Source organism: Gobio gobio, assembly GCF_949357685.1.
Source record: "Gobio gobio genome assembly, chromosome: 3".
NCBI classification, from domain to species: Eukaryota; Metazoa; Chordata; class Actinopteri; order Cypriniformes; family Gobionidae; genus Gobio; species Gobio gobio.
In genome coordinates this window covers 57,837,101-57,864,451 of record NC_137099.1, presented here as the reverse complement: position 1 = coordinate 57,864,451, position 27,351 = coordinate 57,837,101, and the positions used below count along the sequence as shown (strand labels likewise).

The following is a 27,351-nucleotide window of genomic DNA, read 5'->3' as shown; positions in this document are numbered from 1 at the left end:
GAAACTTTGCGTTCCCTCGCAAAGATATTTGCTTTCCCCCGAGAAACTTTGCGTTCCCTCGCAAAGATATTTGCTTTCCCCCGAGAAACTTTGCGTTCCCTCGCAAAGATATTTGCTTTCCCCCGAGAAACTTTGCGTTCCCTCGCAAAGATATTTGCGTTCCCTCGCAAAAGTTTTGCGTTCCCTCGCAAAGATATTTGCGTTCCCACGCAAAACTTTGCGTTCCCTCGCAAAGATATTTGCGTTCCCTCGCAAAGATAGATGTCCCACGGGCCGTTTCAAACAGCTCAGTAGGCTACGTTAACAATATTGTATCCATTAAATGAGCGGTTAGAGTTATTTTGAACTTGGACTTAGGCTATAGCCTAGGCGAGTGCTCAATGAGTTCGGTGAGCTAAACGTTGTTAAAACACAATGTCTCTTTAACGTAGACAACAAGCTGCAACTTATTTTTCCTCAAAACGAGCCTTATAATATAAATTAATTGGGTCTATATGAGCAGGCGGCTGAGAGACAGGTCCGAAGGGACTGTCTGCAAAGTGCAAAACCCGAAAAGCTTATAGCCTACTACAAGTCATAACTTCAATGTTACACACTGTGTCTCCAAATTCAGTTTACACATCAATGGTCACTTAGTTTGATAAAAACACTTAGTTTGATAAAATTTGCTTTTGCATAATTGTTAGGATTATTTTATTAGGAAAAATGTTCAGCAAACTTCACTGAAATGCACTGTACTGTTAGCCTGGGAAAACCCAGACAACTTCCGGCAAATTTAGATTTACAAAATTTTATTTAAATTTAGTTACTACTGAGAATGGTCTGGTTTTAACCAGGCTACTGTACTGTAGCCTACTGTCACCAAATTCAGTTCACACATCACGCTCTCCTGCTGGTTATACTACAACGCTTAGTTTGGCAATAGCACATAAAAATAATAAAAGTAATAGCACATAGCCATAGGCCTATTCTTTACACAAATGATGTTGGTACCCAGCTAAAATACAGTAGTTGCAAGTTCCATAGCTTTTGTATGATAATTGCTTACTAATTTTGATGGCATTACACTGTATAGCCAGCCTACTGTATTAGTATATTGTAGTAGGAGAGCATTGATTGTTATTGCCTATTTTTTAGTAACGCCTTTCGGGTTTTGCACTTTGCAGACGGTCTCTTTTTACTTGTCTCTCATATATCAAGGCTCGTTTTGAGGAAAATTATGTTGCAGCTCGTTGTCTACGTTAAAGGTGTCATTTGTGTTTTGAACGTTTTTAGCTCACGAGTTATTGATCCGGGAAGTTAAAATTTGTGTATACATTGCCAACTACTGAACTCCGAAGCACTGACTGTATTATTTATACTTAAGCCCAAGTTCAAAATAACTCTAACCGCTCCATTAATGGATACAATATTGTTAACGTAGCCTACTGAGCTGTTTGAAACGGCCCGTGGGACATCTATCTTTGCGAGGGAACGCAAATATCTTTGGGAGGGAACGCAAAGTTTTGCGTTGTAACGCAAATATCTTTGTGAGGGAACGCAAAACTTTTGCGAGGGAACGCAAATATCTTTGCGAGGGAACGCAAAACTTTTGCGTGGGAACGCAAAGTTTCTCGGGGGAACGCAAATATCTTTGCGAGGGAACGCAAAGTTTCTCGGGGGAACGCAAAAGTTTTGCGAGGGAACGCAAACGATTTGGAAAAAAATATCCTCCCATCCTAATTTTTTTCCACCACCACGTCCCTTTAGGGGCTCCGTACACTTCAGTGGTTCACCACAGAAAACATTCTCTCACTCTCTCTTTATATATATATATATATATATATATATATATATATATACACACACACTTCAGTGGTTCACAACAGAAAACATTCTCTCTGCATCAGTATTTGAATGGGGTAGTATTGTTTTTTTGTTGTTGATTTCTTTGTCTAATAAGACAAAATGCATCTATAAGACACAATTTTAAAGCACTATGTAGAGGCATGATTTTGTCTAAATAGAACTACTTTAACTTACAAGCTACTTGAAAGTTAAACTAGTTGTTACATTCAAGCTACCCTTTTGAAAATATAGCTAAGTGTTACAGTACACAGGAGGCAGACACAGACGTAACAGGTAATGGTTGTTTATTTGACCACAGTAGAACAGATGAAGTAACACAGGTGAGTAAACTGGTTGTAGATGGACGTTGAATGGATATGATAGAGATAGTTACTGTCCTTTGCTTTGCAGATAGATGAACGTTGGAGCTTGGAGATTGCTGGAGAACTGAGGAGCTGACTGGAACACACCCACACAGCAGACGAGGAACACAAAGGGAAGGAGACACGCTGGAGACAGGCAAGTATGCGAAGAGAAGTCCTTGAGGTAAGCATAGCACAGAGTATATGCGAACGAGACCGGACATGGAGTGCTGTGTTAGTGTGTGTTATATAGTGCTGGTGATGAGTGCCGTGATGAGGTGCAGGTGATGGTGATCAGTACTCAGGAGATGACGTGCGTTGTGATTGGTGGAGGTTGGAACCTGACATGTCTGTGACAGTACCACCCCCCCTCCACGGCCAGCTCCAGAGGGCCGAAAACCCTGACGCCGTGGTGGACGTCCTCTACCCCGCGGTGCCGGTTTCTCAGGGTGACTGTCGTGAAAGGTCTGGAGTAAACTGGGGTCTAAGATGTTGTTCCTCGGGACCCAGGAGCGTTCCTCGGGACCATATCCTTCCCAATCCACAAGATATTCCAGCTGACCACCACGACGTCGGGAGTTCAAGATCTCATGAACCTTGTAGGCAGTTCCGTCCTCCAGGATGAGTGGAAGGGGGGGTTCGGCGGGAACCACGTCAGGTCCTGTGGGTGAAACAGAGGGATGGTGAGCTTTAAGTAGTGACACATGGAAAGTGGGGTGTATACGATACCCTTGTGGAAGACAGAGTTTGTAGGTGACTGGATTAACCTGCTTGATGATGGGGAATGGGCCAATGAACCTGGGACTCAGCTTTTTGCAAGGCAGACACATTCTGATGTCTCTGGTTGATAGCCAAACCATCTGACCAGGCTGGAAGACAGGAGTGTCAGACCGTCGGAGGTCGGCTACCATCCTGCCTCTGCGCAGGGCCCGTTGCAATTGATGGTGTGCTGAGTTCCAGACCCTCTCGCTCTCTCGGAACCAGTAGTCCACAGCTGGAACGTTGGAGGGTTCCCCATCCCAGGGGAACAGTGGAGGTTGGAAGCCGAGTACGCATTGGAATGGGGTGAGTCCTGTGGTTGACTGTTTCAGCGAGTTTTGGGCGTACTCGGCCCAACCCAGGAACTGGTTCCAAGAGTCCTGGTGGTCATGGCAGAAGGTACGTAGGAAGCGGCCAATTTCCTGTACCTTCCTTTCCGTCTGCCCGTTCGATTGTGGATGATATCCCGAAGTCAGGCTAACGGCCACACCTAGGAGGGAGAAGAACGATTTCCATAATCTGGATATGAACTGGGGACCTTGGTCTGAGACAATGTCTTCTGGTACTCCGAAGTATCTGAAAACTTGGTTGAATAGTGTTCCGGCTGTCTCCATGGCAGTAGGCAATCCTGGAAGTGGGATCAGACGGCAAGATTTAGAAAAACGATCAACAACTACTAGGATGGTGGTATTACCGTCTGAGGCCGGAAGGTCAGTGATGAAGTCCACTCCTAGGTGTGACCATAGGCGTTCTGGAACGGGCAGAGGAAGGAGTTTCCCAGCTGGCAGATGACGAGGAGATTTGGAAATGGCACACTCCCTACAGCCCTGCACGTACCTTCTGACATCCGAAGCCATCCCTGGCCACCAGAAGCGTTCTTTAAGCAACGAGAGGGTTTCATTGACCCCCGGGTGACCAGTACCAAGTGATGTGTGAGCCGAGTGAATAGTGGGAGTGCGTCGTGTCCGTGGGATGTACAACAAGCCTGGTGGACAGCCCGGCGGAGGGTTCGTGGAGGCATTGGAGGAGGGGATAGTTTCTTCAGACCAGGTAATAGGACTTACGATGAGGGAACTTGGAATAATGGGTTCTGGTTCTTCGGTTTGTTCATCAGGAGCATGAAGACGGGAGAGAGCATCAGCCTTAATATTTTTTGTACCTGGGCGATAAGAGATGGTATAATTGAAGCGGGAGAAAAACATAGCCCAACGGGCTTGTCTTGGGTTTAGTCTTTTGGCTGATCGAAGATATTCTAAGTTCTTGTGATCCGTTAGCACCAGGAACGCATGTTTGGCTCCCTCCAGCCAATGCCTCCACTCTTCCAAGGCAAGCTTAACAGCAAGGAGTTCCCTGTCACCGATGGAGTAGTTGACTTCCGCCGGGCTGAGCTTGCGGGAGAAGAAGGCGCATGGATGGAGTCTACTAGGCGTCCCCTGCTGCTGGGACAACACCGCTCCCACTCCAGTTGTGGAGGCATCCACCTCCACGATGAAAGGCTTTTCTGGATCTGGATGGACGAGTAAGGGAGCGGTGGTGAAGGCTTTCTTAAGTTGTTCAAAGGCGTTGGTGGCTGCCGGGCTCCAGGACAGAGACTTGGGCTTATTGCGTAGCATACTGGTGAGTGGATAAGTGATCAAACTGTAACCTTTAATGAAACGTCTGTAGAAGTTGGAGAATCCGAGGAAGCGTTGGAGTTCTTTGATGGCTGTGGGTTCTGGCCAGTTGGTGATGGATTCCACCTTCCTCTCGTCCATCCGGATGCCACTGTGATCAATGTGGTATCCCAGGAAAGAAAACTGAAGATTGGTGGAAAGAACACTTTTCGGCCTTGAGGAACAGATGGAACTGACGTAGACGGTTGAGGACCTCCGCAACGTGTTGGCGATGTTCGGCCTGGCTCCGGGAGTATATGAGTATGTCGTCGATGTAGACTAGGACGAATCGATGGAGAAACTCCCGGAGCACCTCATGGATGAAATCCTGGAATACGGAGGGGGCGTTTACCAATCCATATGGCATGACGAGATACTCATAGTGTCCTGTAGGGGTAATAAAGGCAGTCTTCCACTCGTCCCCCTCACATATCCGGATGAGCTTGTAAGCGCTGCGGAGGTCCAGCTTGGTAAACACAGTGGCACCACGGAGATGTTCCAGGGCCGCTGGGACGAGAGGAAGGGGATATCGAAACTTGATGGTGATTTTATTGAAAGAACGATAATCGATACATGGCCGCAAGCCTCCGTCCTTTTTTGCCTCAAAGAAGAAGCTGGAAGCAGCAGGGGAAGTAGACGGCCTGATGTAACCTTGGGCGAGGGCTTCCTTGATGTAATCCTCCATGGCCTTCTCCTCCGGGATGGATAATGGGTATATCTTACCCCTTGGTACTGGTTCACCCGGAAGCAGGTCGATGGCACAGTCCCATGGCCGGTGTGGAGGCAGCTTGGAAGCCCATTGCGGGCAGAAGACATCTCTGAATGGGGCGTAACACTTGGGGACGTCAACTGAGCGTTGTTCAACTGGACTTTCGATGGATGTGGCACAAAGAGTTAAATCAGTCGGAGACGATGGTGGAAGAGGAAGTTCCGTCAAACAGCGAGAGAAGCAAGTGTCGCCCCACTGCAGGATTTCGCCCGTCTTCCAGGAGATGGTAGGGTTGTGCTGCTCCAACCAGGGGCGCCCCAGAACCACGTCAGCAGTTGAATCCTCCAGAACCAGCATATGAGCCTCTTCACGGTGTAATAAACCCACTTGTAGTTGAACTGGTCCAGCCACGGTGCGGACGCGCTTGCGACTGAGGGGTCTGCCGGTTATGGAACTGATCCTGTAGATGGTCGGAGACGGAGTGGTCTTGAGGTGTAGTTGGCGGCAGATGGCACCGGAGAGGAAGTTGCCGGCTGACCCCGAGTCGAGGAGCGCGACCACTGAAAGGAAGACATTAGAGGCAGTAAGGATGACGACAGTGGTGAGTGGTTTCATCTTATGAGTAGCAGGAATAATAGCACTCACCATGGGTCGCGGGGGTCATGTGGGGCATGCAGCAATGACATGCCCAGGTTCACCACAATAGAGACAAAGACGAAGGGTCAGCCGACGGCAGCGTTCTTCAGAAGACAAACGGGAATTTTCTATTTCCATGGGTTCTTGGGCTGGTTCTGGGGTGCTGACGGGTTCGGATCGGCGGAAGGGCACGTTGATGGAATACTGGTCCTGGTGCTCTTGGATGCACGCTTGCATGCGAGTGGCACAGCGAATGGAGAGCTGGATGAATTTCTCAAGGCCGATGGAGTCCTCGCATGCAGCGAGATGCAGCCGTACCCGAGGTTCTAATCCTGGTCGATACGTCGTTATCAATGCCTGTTCATTCCATCCGCTGACTGCTGCAAGCGTTCTGAATTGCAAAGCATAATCGTAAATAGACATGGATCCTTGTTTTAAATTATAAAGTTTCTCACCAGCAGAAGAATCTGTGATCGGTTTCCCAAACACTTCCCGGAAGTGGGAAATAAACGCTGAGTAGGATTGCGTTACTGCGCCCTGTTGTGACCAGATGGAATCGGCCCACATCAATGCTTTGCCGCTGAGCTGAGAGATGATGAAAGCAATTTTAGATGTGTCGCTCGGGTACAGGTGCGGCTGCATCTCCAGGACCAGTGTGCATTGCAGTAGGAATCCGCTGCAATCCTCCGCCGATCCTGAGTAGGGCGCCGGTTTGGCCATGGGACTTGCATACGGAGGTAGTGAAGGAGGACTGTTGACAGAGTTGCTGGTATTCGCTGGTGCAGGTGAAGGGACAGTAACTGGAGTGGGTGGTGGAGGAAATGTGCGCCGAAGCGCATCAACCAGTTCTTGAAAGGGATCCAGCTGGCTCATACTGGGTCTTCTGTTTTGGTCCGGTCTTCTGTTACAGTACACAGGAGGCAGACACAGACGTAACAGGTAATGGTTGTTTATTTGACCACAGTAGAACAGATGAAGTAACACAGGTGAGTAAACTGGTTGTAGATGGACGTTGAATGGATATGATAGAGATAGTTACTGTCCTTTGCTTTGCAGATAGATGAACGTTGGAGCTTGGAGATCGCTGGAGAACTGAGGAGCTGACTGGAACACACCCACACAGCAGACGAGGAACACAAAGGGAAGGAGACACGCTGGAGACAGGTAAGTATGCGAAGAGAAGTCCTTGAGGTAAGCATAGCACAGAGTATATGCGAACGAGACTGGACATGGAGTGCTGTGTGAGTGTGTGTTTTATAGTGCTGGTGATGAGTGCCGTGATGAGGTGCAGGTGATGGTGATCAGTACTCAGGAGATGGCGTGCGTTGTGATTGGTGGAGGTTGGAACCTGACGTGTCTGTGACACTAAGTTACTATCAAAAAGCATTTTTACAATGGCATTGTTACAAATAACTGAACAATTGTCATCGTTTACACATCGTTTTACAATTGTTAATGAAGAATGTTGTAATATTTGGGGTTTCAAGCAACATAATGCAATGTAATTATGATTTCAAAGAGTATGGGGTGAATTCAGGGTTATTGGGACACTTTTTTCCCAGTAATTTCAATGGCAAAAACTGTCAGAATCATTCGATTTTGTAAACCCAATACTTTTTTGGCTGAATGGTGATAAAACGGTATATACCCCAGTATATAATATATATAGATATATATCCCGTTTTTTTCGAACTTTTTCTATTTGGAAAAAAATGAATATGTACTCATTTTAATAATTTTATCTCACATCCTGCCCACTGATGTCCTTAAAGCAATGTTGATATTGAAATACAGTGAATGTAATGTAGGCTATGCAATACATTGTGCAAAAAGGGGGTTTATACGGTGGCCAAAAACGAAATTAATAATTTTTAAAAAGCATAGGCTATTAGAATACTTGATTACCCCATAATGGTCACTTTCATAAAAATATATTAACTTGTGGGTTTAAAATTCCACATATGGCACATTTACTGTCCAACAACAAATATTTTAGAAATATGTATATTTTAGTCAGAATTATTGCGTTCCTATTCTATTGCGCTCCGTCTGTTTGGCTTTAAAGAAATTCAAAATCATTTCTGACCCCATATCTTTGACTTTGTCTATACACTTTTCAGATTAAATTTAAAATAGCACTATAATATTTAAACATAAATATTAAACAAAATAGCTACATTTAATAGCTACAACAAGTACAGGCAAATTTCATGTCAGAACTGGATTTGAGCGAACGTTGTTTTACTGGTGAGCGCGCAGTTCCTGAGCGGAGCGTTCGCCTGGGCCGTGAGATTGAGCTGAGCGTCGCACTGCACCGCTTTGCTCATTACAGACTTGTTCTCGTCAGACCCCAAAACGGAATGTAGCTTTTGGTCGCACTACGCCGTATTTATTTGCACATTTATCTTGAACCCCCTCACTGAAAGCATAACTACCGTAGTCGATAACGAGTAGCTGGTAACTGGTAGATCTATAAACTCATCTTTCAGGCATTTGACGACCAGGTTGACACTTCAGCGTGAGAAATCAGGGGTGTGGCGTGTGAAACCATTCGAATGCGTGTCTCACAGCCAATGCGTGAGATTTGGCAGCTCTGTTATTATGCTAAAGCAGTGTTTTTTGACATCATTTTTCGGGTAACTAGCTTTTACAAGCGTTCTGAAATGTTATGCTTGAACGTGATGCATTATGTAAAATATGGAGTAATTTGAACTTTTGGATAAAACCATGTTCAAAATTATTGGCGATAGATAGTCTATGATATTTAGGATTAAAACTGTAAAGTTTGGTGTATGTGAGAGATTTCTGACTCGACACAAAACTGCATTAATGTATTAATGTGTTATATAACTCTGAATATGCAAATAGATATAGAAATAAACTCTTAAATGTGTATTTTGGATGTTTTCTTTCCACTAGTCTGAAGCAAAATAGCCCTCAAAATTGACCGGTGCATGAAATAACAATGGTTTTGTTTGTAGTGTCTTGCCTTAAAAATATACACAGATGTGCCCAAACATTATGACCACCTGCCTGCCTAATATGCTGTCGGTCAGGTGGATGTAATCAGATAATGAGTCCTGGCAAAGGTTTATGGGAAATGTAGTTCATGATGGAATGGCAAAGGATATACATACATCATCACTTACGTAGATTATGATGGTAAATACACCCACTCGATCTTATAGCACAGAAGAGACACCAAAGGTCTTACATTTGGAAATAATCAAACCTATCAGAGCATAGTAGAAAATATATAAATTATTAAAGACAACATGTAAAAGAATAATAATGCAACATAAGGAATATAAAAATGAATGATGATTAAATGAATACATAGCTATCAATGACTAGAATTCATAAAGAATATATTAATAAGATTCATAAAAAGGAATAAAAGACATTAATCAAAAGTCAAAAGACTACATTTTAATACAAATCATTTAGCATATACCAGCATCCAAAAGAATAAAAAGCGTAACTCTACAAATAAAGCAATGAACACTTCAGATGTTAAAAGTAGGAGGATAAAGGGACAGTTCACCCAAAAATTGAACTGTTTATGTCTCTGAGATAAGATTATGTCATCGTTTAGTCACGTTCAAGTTGTTCCAAACCGGTATGAATTTATTTTGTTCTGCTGAACACAAAGGAAGATATTTGGAAGAATGTTTGTAACCAAGCAGTTCTCGGCAGCCATTGACTACCATAGTATTTTTTCCCCACTATGTTAGTCAATGGCTGCCGAGATCTGCTTAGTTATAAACATTCTTCCAAATATCTTCCTTTGTGTTCAGCAGAACAAAGAAATTCATACAGGTTTGGAACAACTTGAACGTGACTAAATTATGACATAATTATTTTTTTGGGGTGAACTATGCCTTTAAAGGATGTGTGTGTTGTATTCATGTGGATCTATTGACAGAAATGCAATATAATATACATAACTATATTTTCAGTGGAGTATAAAGAACTTACTTAATATACTGTTATGTTTTTATTACCTTAGAAAGAGGCATTTCTATCTACATACACGGCGGGTCTCCTCAGTGAAATCGCCATTTTGCGCCGCCACGTTTCTACAGTAGCTCTAAACGGATAAACTGCTCTACAGAGCGCTAGTCGCTCTCTGCTCTCTCCGATGACATATAGTGTCAGATACTGTGTCGGCCACTGTAGCTTCTCTATGTGCTCCAAAAGAGAGGTGTTGAGCGTTGGGGGGTGCAATTCACAATCTCACCACTAGATGCCGCTAAAAAGCACACACTGCACCTTTAATCATAGTAACAGTAAACTGACTTTACTAAGGTTGATCAAGTAAGAAGAACAAATCATCTTCACTACCATGAATAAAGAAACAAACATCAACCGTTAAGTCAGAGAGAGTGTGGAAATCTTACTAATGACTGTTATAAGTGAATCTAAAGGGGAACAAAAAATATTAATTAAAAAATACATGATATCCTCCTGGGACCCAAGAATAGACTTTTGTCCACTGTAGTGGACATTATATTTTAGTGAATTTCTCTGACATCATACATGTCACATGTCACAGTCTGGATGTCCAGTAAAGAGCACATTCGGGGCTTTGCAGGGATACCAAATGTTTGGAGGTTTCACCAGGACAACAACTTCTTCTTGGTCTTTAAAAATGGCTGACATTAATGTTGAGCACTCTTATGGAAATATGATCATATTTTTTAATTATAATTTAAATCTGATTAATTTTCAAATTGTTTGTTATAAATCAACATCTCAGGAAAATGTTATGGGGTTTCTAATCAAAATATGACTTTCTGTTACAGAACAGGGCATTGATTTCATAAATGACCACTATAGTGGACACCAGGATTTAAATCATGTTTATCAGGCATTTTGGAGACATAACAAGTGAACAGGGAAAGAAATTACATATCAATATTCCTATGAAATATTAGATATTATTTTGAAAATGTTGCCAATTTTTCCTCCCATTATTACACTTCTTTTTTCATTACATGTTGCACCAAGAACACATTAATATGCAAATTAGATGCAGTGAATAGATACATTGTATTGAATGGGAAAATCCAACTATTGTCATTTTACCCACATATTTCATAAAGTAAAATGGTATATGAATGCATGTCATTATATCTTTCATAACATAGTTCAGAATCATCTTTAAATAAAGTTTGTTTAAAAAAAACCCTGAAACCTAAAAATTGATTGATGAGTTAAAAATAAATCCCATTGTTTTTGCCTATACATGCAATTTCATGTCATTTAATTTTTTTAACAACTCAGTCCTGGTGTCAACTACAGAGGACATATCATAACATATGAATAAAATATCATTTTTCAAAAATGTTTTTTTTTTTCATTTGTTTCTTATGCTCTAAACAATGCAATGGCATAAAAAAAATACTAAATTCAAAAAACTTTTTTTTTCTGGGTCCCAGGAGGATATGACAACTTGGAGTAATCATTTGTCCATGTTATAATAAATGGCGTCCTGATCTTCAGGGTCGTCTGCGTCACAGGATCTCTTCATATTCTAGAGAAGAAATGAACATGTGCATCACAAATAAGATCTCATGTTACACCTTCACAACAACAGCAGAATAACTCACATCCAGTGTGTCATATTCAGCACATCTGGACTTGGGGTCAAGGGTCATGTAGGTGTCCGCAGAAGACTCGACCTGACGACACACAATGATGAGAGAGTTAATTCTCCCTTTATAACTGACAGGACACACATGAGAAGAAGCATGAGAAGATTGCCACACTGTTGCCACTTGTGATCCTCTGGGGTTTTGCTCTGATGGAGTCGCTCGTTTCCTGTGAGAGAAGAAGAAATGAACATGAACACAAACCGACTCTGAGTCTTCATGACGGTCCAGACACAGAGTCTCTCTCACCTTCTGATCAACAGCCAGACGACGAGCATCAGTATTACAGTCATGACAGCGGCTGCACTGATTCCCACTATGACTGTGACTGAAGACCAGACGCTTTCTTCAGCTGTGCAGACGAGAGAAAGAGAGAGAAACTCTTCTGAGACCAGCGCTTTCACTCACTACATACAGACACTGACCTACAAAACTGAGATTCTCACCTTCAACAGACAGAGACACAGACGCTGATCTCTGAGATCCGTATTTATTCTGAGCCTCACAGTAGAAGCGTCCACTGGAACTGGAGTTAAAGCTGGAGATGCTGAAACTCTGTCCAGATCCAACAGCTGAGGTTTGATCCTCCTTAAACCAGCTGAAGTTCAGAGCAGGAGGGTTTGAGTCACTGCTGCAGCTCAGAGTCACTGAATCTCCCTCCACTATTACAGACCGACTGACCGACACTGACACGCTCTTTGGAGGATCTGCAGGAAAGAAAAAAAAGTTAAAATGATCAGTCAGGATTGAATTTAGATGAACAGGTGAAAGTGTGTGACGTACATCTGACACTGAGAGTGACGGCAGGAGACGACAGATGTTCCTGATCTCTCGCTGCACAGCTGTAGTTTCCCGTATCTTCACTGCTGACCGACTGCAGCAACAGCTCATTCCTCTCGAGCGGTTCTGATAAAGGCCTGCCGTTTTTATACCAGAGGTATGTTTTTTCCGAGAGGTCACAGGTGGTGCTACAAACTAAAACAGGCGAATGTTCCTCAACGACCTCTTCAGGAATCTCCACTCTGAGCTCTGAAATCACAGACAAAACTGATTTATATGAAAGAACAGAGTCAAATCTGTCAGAGCAATATTAGTTTGACTGTACCTGTGACATTGAGCTCAATCCCAGGATGAAACAGATATCTTTGCCTTTCTACATTTGTCAGGATTCTGAGGCAGTACATTCCTTCATCCTCACGGCTCACATTACTGAGTTTGAGAAAGAATGTTTGATTGCTCTGGAAGGTCTGAACTCTGCCTCTGTAATCTGGTTGATTCAACAGATTGATGTTTTCTTCGCCTTTAACTGGGTTTACGGTCCAAAATATCTCAGTCACAGTGAGATGATCTGGGTGTTTATAAGTGCCTGATAAAGATGCTGTTGAACCCTTTAGGACACATTTACTCCTACTCTGGTACTGAACCTTCCATTTCTGACTGCAAATCCCTGCAAAATATAAAACAGCCAAACACTGATTTTAAAATGCATATTCATCTCTTAAACCATGCAGTGTATTTGTGGTTTTATTTCAATGTTTTTCTTTAAATGACAAAAGCACTTCAGAAGTAAGATGTGCTTTAATAGAGTAAAGCTTCAGTTTTACTTTACATTTATTGTAAACATCCAAATACAAAATAAAGCAACAGCAACATATAGGTTGGGCATTGTGGACATTTTACATGTTGTTTAACCGTCTAACCTCCAGTGCAATAACTTAAAATAAGGGTTTGCTTCAAACTCACCAGGAATCACGAGCAGAGAAATCAGAGAGAAAAGACCAAACATTCTGGAAAACATTAAGCAGATGATTAAAATCACACATAAGACATATAACCCTCTATGGTACGGTGTTGCCTCCAGGCAACATAGTCTATTTTAGTTTATTTTTAATCAAATGACACACCAATTTATTGGTCAAACCTGTCTCAGGGAAGAAGAACTCAAATACTAATCAATGAAAGTGCAAAAAAATTGTCACATGACCCACAGGGGTCCATTTTGTGTCCTGTTTCAGCACGTGCACAGGTCACATGGCTCCATATTTTCTCCAATGAAAAGTGCATTTTTCACTAATTTGTGTCCAGTTAATCACCCACAAAAAATATGAGTCACCTTCACTAGTAAGTAAAGAAGTTTTTTCAAGAACTTTACATTATTTATCATCAAATGTTTTAGAGTAAATAGCAAAAAACTGTGTGTTGCCTCAAGGCAACATTGTACCATAATGGAATCGCATAAGGCCATGCCAGACATACTAGGGTGGATACAAATATATTATATTTGTAAGGAAAAGAGCTAGAATTCTCTAAATATATTAGCATTTTTGCATGATTTTGTAATGCACTTATAAGAATAGTAATTTACATACTGTAATTGCACATATTATGATCTGCACATTTACTATTGCACAAAAAAAGGTATAAAACACAACTGCAGTTGATGAGGGTGAGGTGTTGTACTTTGATGAGGAAGATGAGGGTCATAGTGACAATCCAGCAGGGAGAGAGTGAAGATGGAGATGAGGATGAAGATGGATATGATAGCTTGATATGAAAACTTGATTTGATGGTTTGGTAATACTTGTGTTCCACGATGGTACAATGTTATCTGAGAGCAACAGCGGAATTTCAAATGTTACTTTTTATTAAATATGAAATTTGTATTACATTAAAAACTGGATAAATGTGTTTGTTCAAGTGTCTGGTTAAAGAAATGGATGTTTTCAATAATTATATTTCTTTTTTTTTACATGAAAATGTCAAATGTATCAATTTGTCCATTGTGGTACAATGTTGCCTTGAAGCAACAAACTTTTAAAAAATAAATAAACAACAATTTTTTGAAAAATGTTATTGATATTGTCATAGTATCCAATTTTAAGCAGGAAAAACACCACAAATAATTTTTTCCTCATTGATATCATATTGCGTACCATAGAGGGATAAGGGTTTTTGCATGGTTTCAGACAGATATTGATCAGGCAGCAAGAAGTCAATCTGTCAGTCTGCACTGAAACTCTGGATGAATCCATTAGACATATTTAGAGAACTGTCCTACCTGACTTTACTGTAACCTGCAGGAGAAAACACAAGAGCTGAGAGAGCTTGACCGTGAGAACTTTATTTCAAAGTTTGCTTGACTTCCTCTCTCATCATTTCCTCAGTCTGGATGTAAAATGCTCCTCCTCCAGTCACATGACACTAGTGTAAATTCTACAAAAACACACGCTAGATGGACAGATGAACACCACTGTTTTTAAGACGTGTGTCAAGTTCAAAGAAAAACACAAAAACATGTCCCGATGCATTCATTCAAATACTGACAACACACAATAGATTCCTCTAAATGAGAGGACACTGAAATACTCCTGAAACTAAGGATGTGACACCCACTAAAGAAGATAACACTTCTGTGCTCCTTCCTCTTTTTCTTTCTGTGGTTATCGCCACGTTCGTACAAGTTTTCATGCAACACAGTTTCGTGAATAACAGTTTCTGTTGATCGTCTTCAGTAAATATTCATCTAAACGCCCTCATATAACAAATCATTCTAGATATGCCACATAAATCCAGTCAAAAGCCCAAAAAATCAATTGTGAATATGTTTAGCTATATTGAGTCCAGGATGATAATGGATATTATGATGAACTGAGAAGACTCACAGAAGGTGTAACGTCTGATAATGCCATATTACATTAAGTTCTGAACGAAAAGAGCTTGTTAGTCTTATTCTGTCAATCACAACTGGAGGATACCTGAACAATACTTCCGGCATCTCTTCACCAACTCAACTCCAATAACTCTGCTTTTAATAGATCTGTGTTATCAAGTTGCCCAGGGAACTTATGGTCGCAAGTTCCGTCTTTATCAACATTGGGTGTTTCCCGAAGAACGAATATTCGCAAAGAACAACAGCTCTCGACCTGTGGTTAGAAGCATAGTTTCTTGTTTGCATGACAAGTGGACTTAATAAATCCTTATCTTGAGCAAAATAAGCAAGCTGACATTCAATACGATCATATATTTATTTCAAATACATACATATGTCATTTGGTTTGTCAAGAGATTTAAAGCACCTTTTTTGAACAGTGCACATGTACATAGCCTACGTGCCCTAGTAAGAACAAGCTTATGATTGAATCTCGAAATAAAACAAAATAACGGAGAAAAAAGAGAATTACTCCTCAGATACCATGTCCATAATTTATAGCAAAAAATCTAGCATAAATTCGATCTCAAACAGTCATTACTCCACCACCTGCGTGACATCATTAACACACACCAGCCCGTTCAATAGCTTGCAGCCACAGATGTCGTCTATTATTTTAACGGATGAGATCCTGCAGGAATCCTGAAAAACTTGACTCCAAAACTGGTGCGATTTTCACAGTTCACGACGCAAGTAGGCATTTTTTTCTCGACGAGAAATTCTCTGGTTAACACACAAGTCAATGAGATGGAATGAACTTTCTGACCCCGACATGAGAACTGCGAACGGCGAACACACAGTTTCCTGTGACGTGAACCGTGAAGGGGTCTATTCACTGCCATTATAAAGCTTGGAAGAGCCAGGATATTGTTCGTCTGAAAGAAGAAAGTCACTTCGGATGGCGTGAGGGTGAGTAAATCATGGGGTCATTTTCATTTTTGGGTGAACTATCCCTTTCTTGAGATCTTGAGTTCTACATGTTTGTGCCCCTCTCTTTTATTTTGTAACAGAATCAGTTTGACAACAGTTGATGAGTGAATGATCAGCACCTTGGACAGCATCAATACTCCACACACACACACACACACACCTGTACAGCCTCACCGGCCTGACACACCACCTAGAGGAAGCTACGTGTAACTGCACACACATAATCATAGAGAGGGAATCAGAATTTTGTTATATCATTAAAGAAAGAAATGTGACCATCATACACTGCACAACAGATTAAAACTGATCTTTAACATCGGCTCATTCTGAACTTAGTGACGTCACAGAGATTCCAAGTGGCATTTCTTAAAGGCACAGAAGGAAATATCCACTGTCAGAGAGAGGGTGGAAATCTTACTAATGTTATAAGTGCATCTCACGGGGGAAAGTAAATCATAAAAAAGACATGATATGACGACTTCAATTGTCCATGTTATATGTAGAATCCTGATCTTCAGGACCGTCTGTGTCACAGGATCTCTTCATATTCTAGAGAAGAAATGAACATGTGCACTGTAAAAAATGACTGTGATTTTAACGGTATTTTACTGTAAAAATGCTACGGTGAAAAACAGTTAATCGGTTAACAGAAAGTTTCTGTACTATATACGGTGAATAACTAATAGATCTAACCTTACATTTCATTTAATTTTACAGTAAAATACTGTTAAATTTACAGTTTTTGGAAGTGAAAGAGAACAAGTCATTGTGTAATTTACAGTGAAAAACCCGTAAATTGACATTCCCAGAATTCCCTGCGTGACACTTCGCCTTCGATGTATTTTCATTGCAATAACCATGTTTCTTCTTTGTTTTTTTCTAATCACTTATGTACATTAGGGTTTTATGTTACATCTGATGTTGTTAAATTAATGTTTATTGCATTTTTTTAATGCAAAGTTTAATGTGTTTTACCATGATGGTGTTTAGTGTTTGTGTGAATGACACTGAGCTCTTCTTTTAGTACTGTCCTCTTAAAAGCTGCTTGTGATTAGCTTTGATTCATCACATGATCACCACTGTGATCCGAATATTTCAAAGGTACATAACAGATATTAGTATTTCAATAGGTTGGTAATTTAACATTATTTCAGTTAATGAAATGTGTTTTTTTACCGTAAATTGTTTACTGTGTAAACATAATCATTACAATATAAACCTTTAAATTATACGGTTCTGTACTGTAAAATAAAACCTTTTTTTAACCGTAATTATTGCATTATAAACTTTTAAATTATATGGTGCTGTCCCTAAAAACCTAAAACGTTACTGCCGTATTTTTTACGGTAAAGTTCTGGCAACCACAGCTGCCGTTTTTTTACCGTACATTTTACGGGGATTTTTTTTACAGTGTGCATCACAAATAAGATCTCATGTTACACCTTCACAACAACAGCAGAGTAACTCACATCCAGTGTGTCATATTCAGCACATCTGGACTTGGGTTCAAGGGTCATGTAGGCGTCCTCAGGAGACTCAACCTGACGACACACAATGATGAGAGAGTTAATTCTCCCTTTATAACTGACAGGACACACATGAGAAGAAGCATGAGAAGATTGCCACACTGTTTTATGGCGTTGTGATCCTCTGGGGTTTTGCTCTGATGGAGTCACTCGTTTCCTGTGAGAGAAGAAGAAATGAACATGAACACAAACCGACTCTGAGTCTTCATGACGGTCCAGACACAGAGTCTCTCTCACCTTCTGATCAACAGCCAGACGACGAGCATCAGTATCACAGTCATGACAGCGGCTGCACTGATTCCCACTATGACTGAAGACCAGACGCTTTCTTCAGCTGTGCAGACGAGAGAAAGAGAGAGAAACTCTTCTGAGACCAGCGCTTTCACTCACTACATACAGACACTGACCTACAAAACTGAGATTCTCACCTTCAACAGACAGAGACACAGACGCTGATCTCTGAGATCCGTATTTATTCTGAGCCTCACAGTAGAAGCGTCCACTGGAACTGGAGCTAAAGCTGGAGATGCTGAAACTCTGTCCAGATCCAACAGCTGAGGTTTGATCCTCCTTAAACCAGCTGAAGTTCAGAGCAGGAGGGTTTGAGTCACTGCTGCAGCTCAGAGTCACTGAATCTCCCTCCACTATCACTCCAGATGAATTAAGGGTCACCACAACATCTCTTGGTGCGTCTGAAAGAGACAAAAATAACATTATTGGATAACTCACTATAACCAGATGATTCACTGACTCACAGTTATTAACTCACACATGACATTCATCTTCACAGCATCAGAGTCTTTCTCTCCATATTTATTTCTGGATCTGCACTTGTATTCTCCACTGTCATCAGAGCTGAGGTCTGAGATGATGTAGACTCCTCCAGATCCTACAGTCATTTCTCCTTTAATCCAGCGGATTTCTGCCAGTGGTTTTGCATCACTATTGCAGCTCAGAGTCACTGAATCTGCCTCCACTATTTCAGATGCACTGACAGACACTGAGACGCTCTTTGGAGGATCTGAAAATACAAACAAGTGTGAAAACGCAGCAAAACTCAAGCGATGTAGACACTTTGGGATGTAGTTCAATGAGTTTTTATGCAACATTGTTCCTGAGCCACTACCACACTTCTAACAACTTTTATTGACGTCTAATTTTAAAGACATTTTTACATTTTCTAAGGAACATGTGAGGGGTTTCAAAATAAAGTTCTCAGCTCACTTACATCCGGGTCTAACAGTGATGTCAACAGATATGGAGTTGAGTCCCTCATGGCCACTTAAGGTGCAGAAATATTGGCCACTGTCCTCCAGCCCGACAGACTCCAGATCAAGCGCGTTGTCCCCATAGCGCTGACTATACAGATGCCCATCTTTCCTCCAGATGTAGGTTGGTACAGTCATGGAGGGAATGCATGAACCGCAGATAAAGCAAATCCAATCTCCCTCCGTCACAATGTCAGACTCGGTTTTTACCTCCACCTCCGCATCTGGGCCAGAGAGAAAAACCGCTTCATGAAGCTTTGAAACCTTTGTGAATCATTTGTTTCGGGCCAGTGATTCAGGACGTGTATCAAATTGCCAAACTCATGATTTTAGTAAAAGACCGGGCTTCGTTAAGTCATAACTGTTTTGAAACGTTTTTCAATGTAATGGTTCAGCACTAGTGGACAATAATCACTGTGAACCCATGAACCAGTGTCTTTATGATTTTACCTGATCTCAGATCAGTTTTATACACGTTGTAGACACTTTTAAGGACACTGACACATTTGTGACCAGTTACGGAAGGTAGGGACACAAGTCGGTTCTGGGGCATTTTGAGTTATTTACAGATTCTGAAAGTGTAGTCTCCAAGCTTTCCAGTGATAATATTTGGAGAAGTTGTGGCCATTTGAAAGTAGGCACTCAAAAAAGCTTAACAGGGAGAAATTTGCCTCTAAAGAGTTTGTTCTCACCTGCTGGGAGTGACAATAGGGCTCATTTACATCTCATTTAGATAAGCCAAACCCCCTGTAAAGCTGCATGGTTACAATCGGACCGCATACTATTAATAATAAAGGATAATGTGCATTGTAAATGTCAGTAATTTATCTTTTTTGACTAAAAATTATTTAGAGGCTGAAATATGTGAGTTTTATCTTTTTATAAAACCTTTTTATTTGTTTTATGCTGGTTTTCTACATAAAACTTGGTGAATTGATTTCATTGTGTAGCATTGGGACTTTTTAACAGGATTCTGTGATAACCGTCATGATCAACTATGATAAACTAAAATCAACTATAATTATGTGTTTTTATAGTACAATATGCAAAGTACAATTTTCTATAAGAAAAAAAAATCTCTGATTCTGTTCTTTTCTCTGACATTTAAGGGTAACATAGGCCTACAAAGGCTCTTTTATGTCTAAAACAGTTTGGATAGTTGTTAATACAGCGTTGCCACAGCTTGGTTAACTTCAAATTCAAGAACCTTTCAAGGACTTTACTTTTGGCCATATGACAGAGGTCTGATATTCTATTTGTCATATTTCTGTTTTGCATAAAACTGAAGAATATTTGGTACATCCTATACTGTATTCTAAAATGATTTGATAACTTTTGCATGGATTTTATTGAAAAGAGCTTAGGCTCATGTAACCAGTCTATTTTTGCAATATTTCACGGTGTGTCTGTGAAACGCTGAGGTACCGTAGTGGTTTTGTGCGCTTGAACATCATGGCAATGTACAACACAAAGTACCTCCACGAAGTGTTGGCGACATTATCGGACCGGAGAGAATAATATGGAATTTCTTCCAGAAAACTTCTTGCACAATATAAATTCAAGCACTTTCAAGGACCTGTATGTATGTTTATTTTCAGTCATGTCATTGTACTCAGCCCTCTCTTTCTGCACAAGGGAAAGATGATCGTGTTGGTTCTTTACTGCTTCAGACATTGTGTTATCTAGGAGGTTTGCACTTCGTATCAGCTGCTCGTTGCTCGCTGCTCGTGTATCAGCCACCAGGGTTGCCAGGTTTTCACAACAAAACCTGCACAATTGCTACTCAAAACTAGCCCAAAACAAGCCCAATCGTGTTTCAGGGGGGCTTCTCCTGTAAAAATGGGGGTAAAATATGTGTTTTTTTTGGCATGGTTGCCTACTAAAATTCACATTCCCGGGGCTAAATATCACATAATTGGGGTCGCTTCAACCCGCGGACATGAAAAACAGCGGACTTGGCAACACTGAGCCACGCTTCCCTTAGAGGGCGGGACAATAACAAAAGAGAAACACGCCTCTGCTGCATGCTAGAATCTCCTAAAAACAAGGCGATTTCAAACTCAAAGTGTATGCTTTTAAATATACCAATACTGCTATCTCAAACATGGAGAGGCTTCTTCATGATCTCAACTAACAGATTCGGCAAAAAAGCGAAAATCACCAATTTTGAAAAAAAACGCTTCATTCTCATTTTGCTCGTAACTTGTGCTGCCGACTTGTGTCCCTGGTTGCTGTAACGGGTCACATTTGTATAATAAAGAATTGTAGTTACAGTCTTATTGGTCTCATTAAAATAATTAAAACAAGCCCTAAAATGTAATAAAATAGCACATAATATTGCTACATACACCAGCCGGAGTGCCCTTGATTCCCACTAGAGGGCTCTCCTCATGTCTCTTTGGCTTTCCCACAATGAACTACACTTCCCACAACCCACTGCCTGGACTCATTGGATGATCACTTCCACTTTTGGCTATATGAGCCACTCAGTTCATTCATGCCACTGCATGACCCTAATTGGACTCTGGAATTGTATATTGATCTGACGCTGCAGCTGCAGCTTAGTGGCGGAGGACTCCCCTGTCATTATGGTCACCACACCAAAACATCTTCACGACTTGGCCGCCACACCAGAGCATCTTCACAACATGGCCGCCACACCAGAGTCTCCAGCTGTTATGGACACCACGCCAGAGACTTCACCCATCATGGCCACCACGCCAGAGCCTCTTCATGACTTGGCCGCCACACCAGATTCTCTTCACAACATGGCCGCCACACCAGAGTCTCCAGCTGTTATGGACACCACGCCAGAGACTTCACCCATCATGGCCACCATGCCAGAGCCTCTTCACGACCTGGCCGCCACACCAGAGCCTCTTCACGACCTTGCCGCCACACCAGAGCCTCTTCACGACTTGGCCGCCACACAAGAGCCTCTTCACGACTTGGCTGCCACACCAGAGCCTCTTTATGACATGGTCACCACACCAGTGCCTCTTCACGACCTGGCCGCCACACCAGAGCCTCTTCACGACTTGGCTGCCACACCAGAGCCTCTTCACGACTTGGCTGCCACACCAGAGCCTCTTCACGACTTGGCCGCCACACAAGAGCCTCTTCACGACTTGGCTGCCACACAAGAGCCTCTTCACGACTTGGCTGCCACACAAGAGCCTCTTCACGACTTGGCTGCCACACAAGAGCCTCTTCACGACTTGGCCGCCACACCAGAGCCTCTTTACGACATGATCACCACACCAGTGCCTCTTCACGACCTGGCCGCCACACCAGAGCCTCTTCACAACATGGCCGCCACACCAGAGTCTCCAGCAGTCATGGACACCACGCCAGGGTCTTCACCCATCATGGTCACCACACCAGAGCCTGTTCACGAACTGGCCGCCACACCAGAGCCTCTTCACAACCTGGCCGCCACACCAGAGCCTCTTCACGACTTGGCTGCCACACCAGAGCCTCTTCACGACTTGGCCGCCACACAAGAGCCTCTTCACGACTTGGCTGCCACACCAGAGCCTCTTTACGACCTGGCCACCACACCAGAGCCTCTTCATGACTTGGCCGCCACACAAGAGCCTCTTCACAACCTGGCCGCCACACCAGAGCCTCTTTACGACCTGGCCGCCACACAAGAGCCTCTTCACGACTTGGCTGCCACACCAGAGCCTCTTTACGACATGCCTGACATGCCAGAGCCTCTTCACGAAATGGCCGCCACACCAGAGCCTCCAGCAGTCATGGACACCATGCCAGAGTCTTCAGCCGTCATGGATACCACATCAGTGTTTCTGGCCATCATGAGCGCTGCATCTGATGCTACCATCAGTCTGTAGGCATTTGAGACATTTTGCTGCAGCTGAGTGGCGGAGGACTCCCCAGTCATCATGGCCGCCACGCCAGAGCCTCTTCACGACATGGCCGCCACACCAGAATCTCCAGCAGTCATGGACACCACGCCAGAGTCTTCACCCATCATGGTCACCACACCAGTGCCTCTTCACGACTTGGGCACCACACCAGAGCCTCTTTAGGACATGGCCGCCACGCCAGAATCTCCAGCAGTCATGGACACCACGCCAGAGTCTTCACCCATCATGGTCACCACACCAGTGCCTCTTCATGACTTGGCCCCCACACCAGAGCCTCTTTACTAACCCTACCATCAGTCTGTAGGCATTTGAGACTGGCTTCCAGTTTGGAGGACACACCACTGGCATATCTGCGATGGTATCAAGTCTGAGGGGCCCCCAGTGACTGCCCCTCCTGTAATGGCAGTTGCCATTTTGTGTGTTTGGGCCACACACTGCTCTCCCCTGTCAATGAGTCTGCTCCAGAGCCCACTCCAGCCCATGAGTCCACCCCAGAGCTTACTCCTGCCCCAGAGCTCAGTCCTGTGTTGTCTCCAGCTTATGAGCTCCTTGCCTGCCCTGACACAACCACTAGGGTCGCCCTAAAGTTCCCTGCCTGTCCTGATCCATTCACACAGCCCAGGTTTTGCAGGAATGTGGTTAAAAGTCCAGAAAATGTAGAGACGGGCTATGTTCACACTGTCCATTTTTGGGTTTGACAACCACATTTACTTACAGGTGTGTGAGTCTCGAAATGTCCTGTTCACACAGCTGCGTATTGAATACTGTCTGTATAAATGTGCAATGAAAGTCTGATCATTTGATCGAGGCCACATGATTTTTTTAATTAATGTGCACGAAAAAATTATTGAATAAACACTACAATATTCAAGTTACTTACCATCTTATATGATTAAAGTAGCCAATCAATTACAGTTAGCACAATAAAATGAAAAAGGTCTTTATTCACACCCGTTATTATTCAAGCCTCCACTCACCTGTCACTTCGAGACGGATTCCCTGAGCGTTCGTCCAGTTTCGCCCGGAGGCAGTGCTGAGCACAACACGGAAGTTACCAGCGTCACGCTTTCTCACGTCCCTCAGCAGCAGCGAGCAATTTCCTGCATCAGCCTGAAACTCCACGCGGCCTTTAAACGCGGGGTCTTGAGAAACCCTGACCTCCACCGGTGATTTCTGATGGAACCATTGCACTGCAATCCCCTGCTCATGTTGAGGATGATCGTATTTGCAGGGTATGTACACTGTCGACTGCCGAACAACACACATACTGCTGATAATATGAGTAACGTCATACTGCACACCTGGAATACACACAAATGCATGCTCGCATTTCAGTTGCATATGTATACAATAATAATAATCTTTATTGAAATTATGGTTCATTTTTGGTTTCACTACCTTGGTCCTATTCGTAAATTTTGGACCTAAAAATGTTTTGTTTTGTTTTTTACTTCATCGGAATGGTACGAAACTTGGTGTGGCACTTGCTATGTGAACACACACACAACAATCATGTATATGATTCGAAAAGGTTAAATGATCCTGAAAAAATAGTCAGGCTTGTTTTGTTCACAATCAAAAAAGTCTGGATTGGAAATAAATGGGAGATGAAACGATTATTTTTTGATAGCCTGGCTCCGCCCTCCTACGTACTTCCGCTCAATGTCCATTTACTTTCAGTACGTCTGGGTTTGCGGTATATTCGCTGGTTTTCTCCGGTCAAATTTGAACCGGTCCAATCAGCGAACAGAGGGAGTGGCTGAGAACGATGACGTTGATGTTGTGCGCTAGTTTGAGTTGTAGTTCAGTTATGGCGCCGTTGTGGCAACGCTGACAAATATTTAGAAGTTAAAGCCGGAGCAAGAACCATCTTTGCTGAGTTTTGTTGGTGGCCATAATGTTGTGGCCCCTCCCCACAGGGTTCAGGAAAAGTTGAATTTTACAAGTGGACTCACCACTATCTCCGTTAGTGGTGAAGGAGTTGGCTAAGGCGATTGGCAGATCCAATAGTTTTAAACATCAACAGAGTACCCGCCTACAAGGAAGTAAACGCTTGTCAATGGAGAGTGACCAGACTCTCTGTACAAATGAAATGTATGAGGCTAATTTTTTGAGATATAAACCTCAAATTTGGAGAACTTGTTTAGAGTAAAATATATCTTGGAAAATATATATTTCATATAAAATTTTTATTTTTGTGCATATTTCATAATAATAAACTTAAATTCTATAACTTTTTTTAGTTTACTTACATTTTTACCACTTCAACCATAATCTCCCAAGTGTCTCGTCTTTAAAAAGAGACAAAACTGAAGTCTTTGCTCCAAAGCATTCAAGTTCAAAAAAATATAATTTAGTAACCTACCATAAAATTCCCAAAATTTGCAAAATATTAAATGAAAAGCATTATCGAACTAAAATATTAGGGATGCGCCATTATGAAATTTTGGTCGATACCGATAATTCTTTATATTTGAAAGCCGATAACCAATATATTGGCCGATAAATCTAAGGCCAACATTTTCTATAATTTTTTGAAATTAGTTATTACAAAAACAAAAAGGAAATTTTGGTCGATATGATAACCGATAATTCCTTATATTTGAAAGCCGATAACCGATATATTGGCCGATAAGGAAATAATACATTACTGATCAGCTTTAATATATCGGGCAGATAACAACAACATTAAAAAAAGAACATATATCGGCCGATATCGATATGGTGGCCAATTATTGTACATCCCTATAAAAATATATTTTTAAAACATTTCATTTAAATAAAATAAAATTCTGTATTTTTTGATCACAACGTGAGTAGCACCAGAGGGTTAACAAAGGTAATATTCAAAACATTCATGGATGACACTATATTTGGTTTCTTATGTTATAAAAGAAGTATAATAAATGCTAACAGAGCATTCATTGCTGTTTCTCATGTCACTTCAGAAGGCAAACTCGTGAAAATGACTGACTTCTGGTCACTCTGTCACTGCAGATTGCTGTCCGTGTGAATGCCCCTTTAATGGAGACTAGTTCATAACACACTACGAGCATCAACTGGTGTTCATTGAGTTACTACAACACAGATATCATTACCTGTTGCCATCAGAGACATCCAGACGAAGGATTGAAGCAGTACAGCTGGACAAACCTGCAAGACATGAGATTTAGCACGACCTCCATGGCATCTTTAAGATATCTGATCTGTCCTCACAGCAATATCACCCGTATAAATTAATAATCTGTCACTATTTCTTAACATTTAGCAGAAACCCTTTACTTAAAGCACGTGTCCAGCCATTGCATGACCTTCATTGCCTGCTCTTACTGTCCGCCTCGTGCTCAAACACAGTGTAGAGTGACTTTAGTGAGTTTAGATAACTGTCAAAAAAAACCATTTCAGTCATTTCAACAAATTAAATATATTACCATGATGCTGAAGTCTTCTAAGGATTACGATCAAAACAGCCTGAAGTAGTCAAACGTTCTAGAGAAGCTAGCCATAGACTAAAAATACTGTAGCTTATGTCCTCTTCCCCTTAAAACCACAAGTTGTTATAAAAAACTGCTGTCAGCACTGCTGGTAAATGGCGTCAGAACGCCCATTATTAGCTCTGAAGACGCCCATTATTAGCTCTGAAGACGCCCATTATTAGCTCTGAAGACGCCCATTATTTGTTCTGAAGACGCCAATTATTAGCTCTGAAGACCATAAAATATTATTAGCTTATGTCCTCTTCCCCTTAAAACCACAAGTTGTTATAAAAAACTGCTGTCAGCACTGCTGGTAAATGGCGTCAGAACGCCCATTATTAGCTCTGAAGACGCCCATTATTAGCTCTAAAGACGCCCATTATTAGCTCTGAAGACACCCATTTTTAGCTCTAAAGACACCAATTATTAGCTCTGAAGATGCCCATTATTAGCTCTGAAGACGCCCATTATTAGCTCTGAAGACACCCATTATTAGCTCTGAAGATGCCCATTATTAGCTCTGAAGACGCCCATTATTAGCTCTGAAGACGCCCATTATTAGCTCTGAAGACACCCATTATTAGCTCTGAAGACGCCCATTATTAGCTCTGAAGACACCCATTATTAGCTCTGAAGACACCCATTATTAGCTGTGAAGATGCCCATTATTAGCTCTGAAGACGCCCATTATTAGCTCTGAAGACACCCATTATTAGCTCTGAAGACGCCCATTATTAGCTCTGAAGACGCCCATTATTAGCTCTGAAGACACCCATTATTAGCTCTGAAGACACCCATTATTAGCTCTAAAGACGCCCATTATTAGCTCTAAAGACGCCCATTATTAGCTCTGAAGACACCCATTATTAGCTCTAAAGACACCAATTATTAGCTCTGAAGATGCCCATTATTAGCTCTGAAGACGCCCATTATTAGCTCTGAAGACACCCATT

The 27,351-nt window shown here is 42.0% G+C and overlaps 2 protein-coding genes across 3 annotated transcripts; both read right to left on the bottom strand.

Annotated features, from left to right (window-relative positions):
• Positions 1 to 10,794: 10,794 nt before the first annotated feature.
• LOC307123058 (pregnancy-specific beta-1-glycoprotein 5-like) lies at positions 10,795 to 14,762 on the bottom strand. 2 transcript variants are annotated; one of them, XM_079811447.1, is made up of 9 exons: positions 14,658 to 14,762; positions 13,343 to 13,386; positions 12,705 to 13,046; positions 12,383 to 12,628; positions 12,046 to 12,306; positions 11,849 to 11,951; positions 11,717 to 11,768; positions 11,558 to 11,629; positions 10,795 to 11,481 (listed from the first exon to the last, which is right to left on the bottom strand). In XM_079811447.1, exons 2-9 carry the CDS (start codon positions 13,383 to 13,385, stop codon positions 11,410 to 11,412), a joined length of 1,191 nt encoding a protein of 396 aa, XP_079667573.1. In that variant the 5' UTR covers position 13,386; positions 14,658 to 14,762; the 3' UTR covers positions 10,795 to 11,409. The 2 variants fall into 2 exon arrangements, with proteins under 2 accessions (XP_079667573.1, XP_079667572.1); XM_079811446.1 differs by having other exon boundaries at positions 11,350 to 11,481; positions 11,558 to 11,768.
• An 849-nt stretch (positions 14,763 to 15,611) lies between these two features.
• On the bottom strand, positions 15,612 to 26,483 carry LOC307123025 (B-cell receptor CD22). Its single transcript, XM_079811396.1, has 10 exons — positions 26,354 to 26,483; positions 26,021 to 26,075; positions 23,900 to 24,223; positions 18,993 to 19,256; positions 18,534 to 18,785; positions 18,193 to 18,456; positions 18,002 to 18,098; positions 17,867 to 17,921; positions 17,708 to 17,779; positions 15,612 to 16,787 (listed from the first exon to the last, which is right to left on the bottom strand). Exons 1-10 carry the CDS (start codon positions 26,354 to 26,356, stop codon positions 16,719 to 16,721), a joined length of 1,455 nt encoding a protein of 484 aa, XP_079667522.1. The 5' UTR covers positions 26,357 to 26,483; the 3' UTR covers positions 15,612 to 16,718.
• Positions 26,484 to 27,351: the final 868 nt, after the last annotated feature.

Bases quoted from the DNA above. Each gene is read 5' to 3' on its own strand.
- LOC307123058 (XM_079811446.1), bottom strand. From the start codon at position 13,385: ATGTTTGGTCTTTTCTCTCTGATTTCTCTGCTCGTGATTCCTG. The intron at 12,307-12,382 runs GTACGTCACACA...TCTTTCCTGCAG, and splicing joins CGTCACTCTCAGTGTCAGAT to ATCCTCCAAAGAGCGTGTCA. The intron at 11,769-11,848 runs GTGAGAGAGACT...CTTCTCTCACAG, and splicing joins GTCTGGCTGTTGATCAGAAG to GAAACGAGCGACTCCATCAG.
- LOC307123025 (XM_079811396.1), bottom strand. The intron at 19,257-23,899 runs GTGAGTGGAGGC...TCTCTGGCCCAG, and splicing joins AATCCGTCTCGAAGTGACAG to ATGCGGAGGTGGAGGTAAAA. The intron at 17,922-18,001 runs GTGAGAGAGACT...CTTCTCTCACAG, and splicing joins GTCTGGCTGTTGATCAGAAG to GAAACGAGTGACTCCATCAG.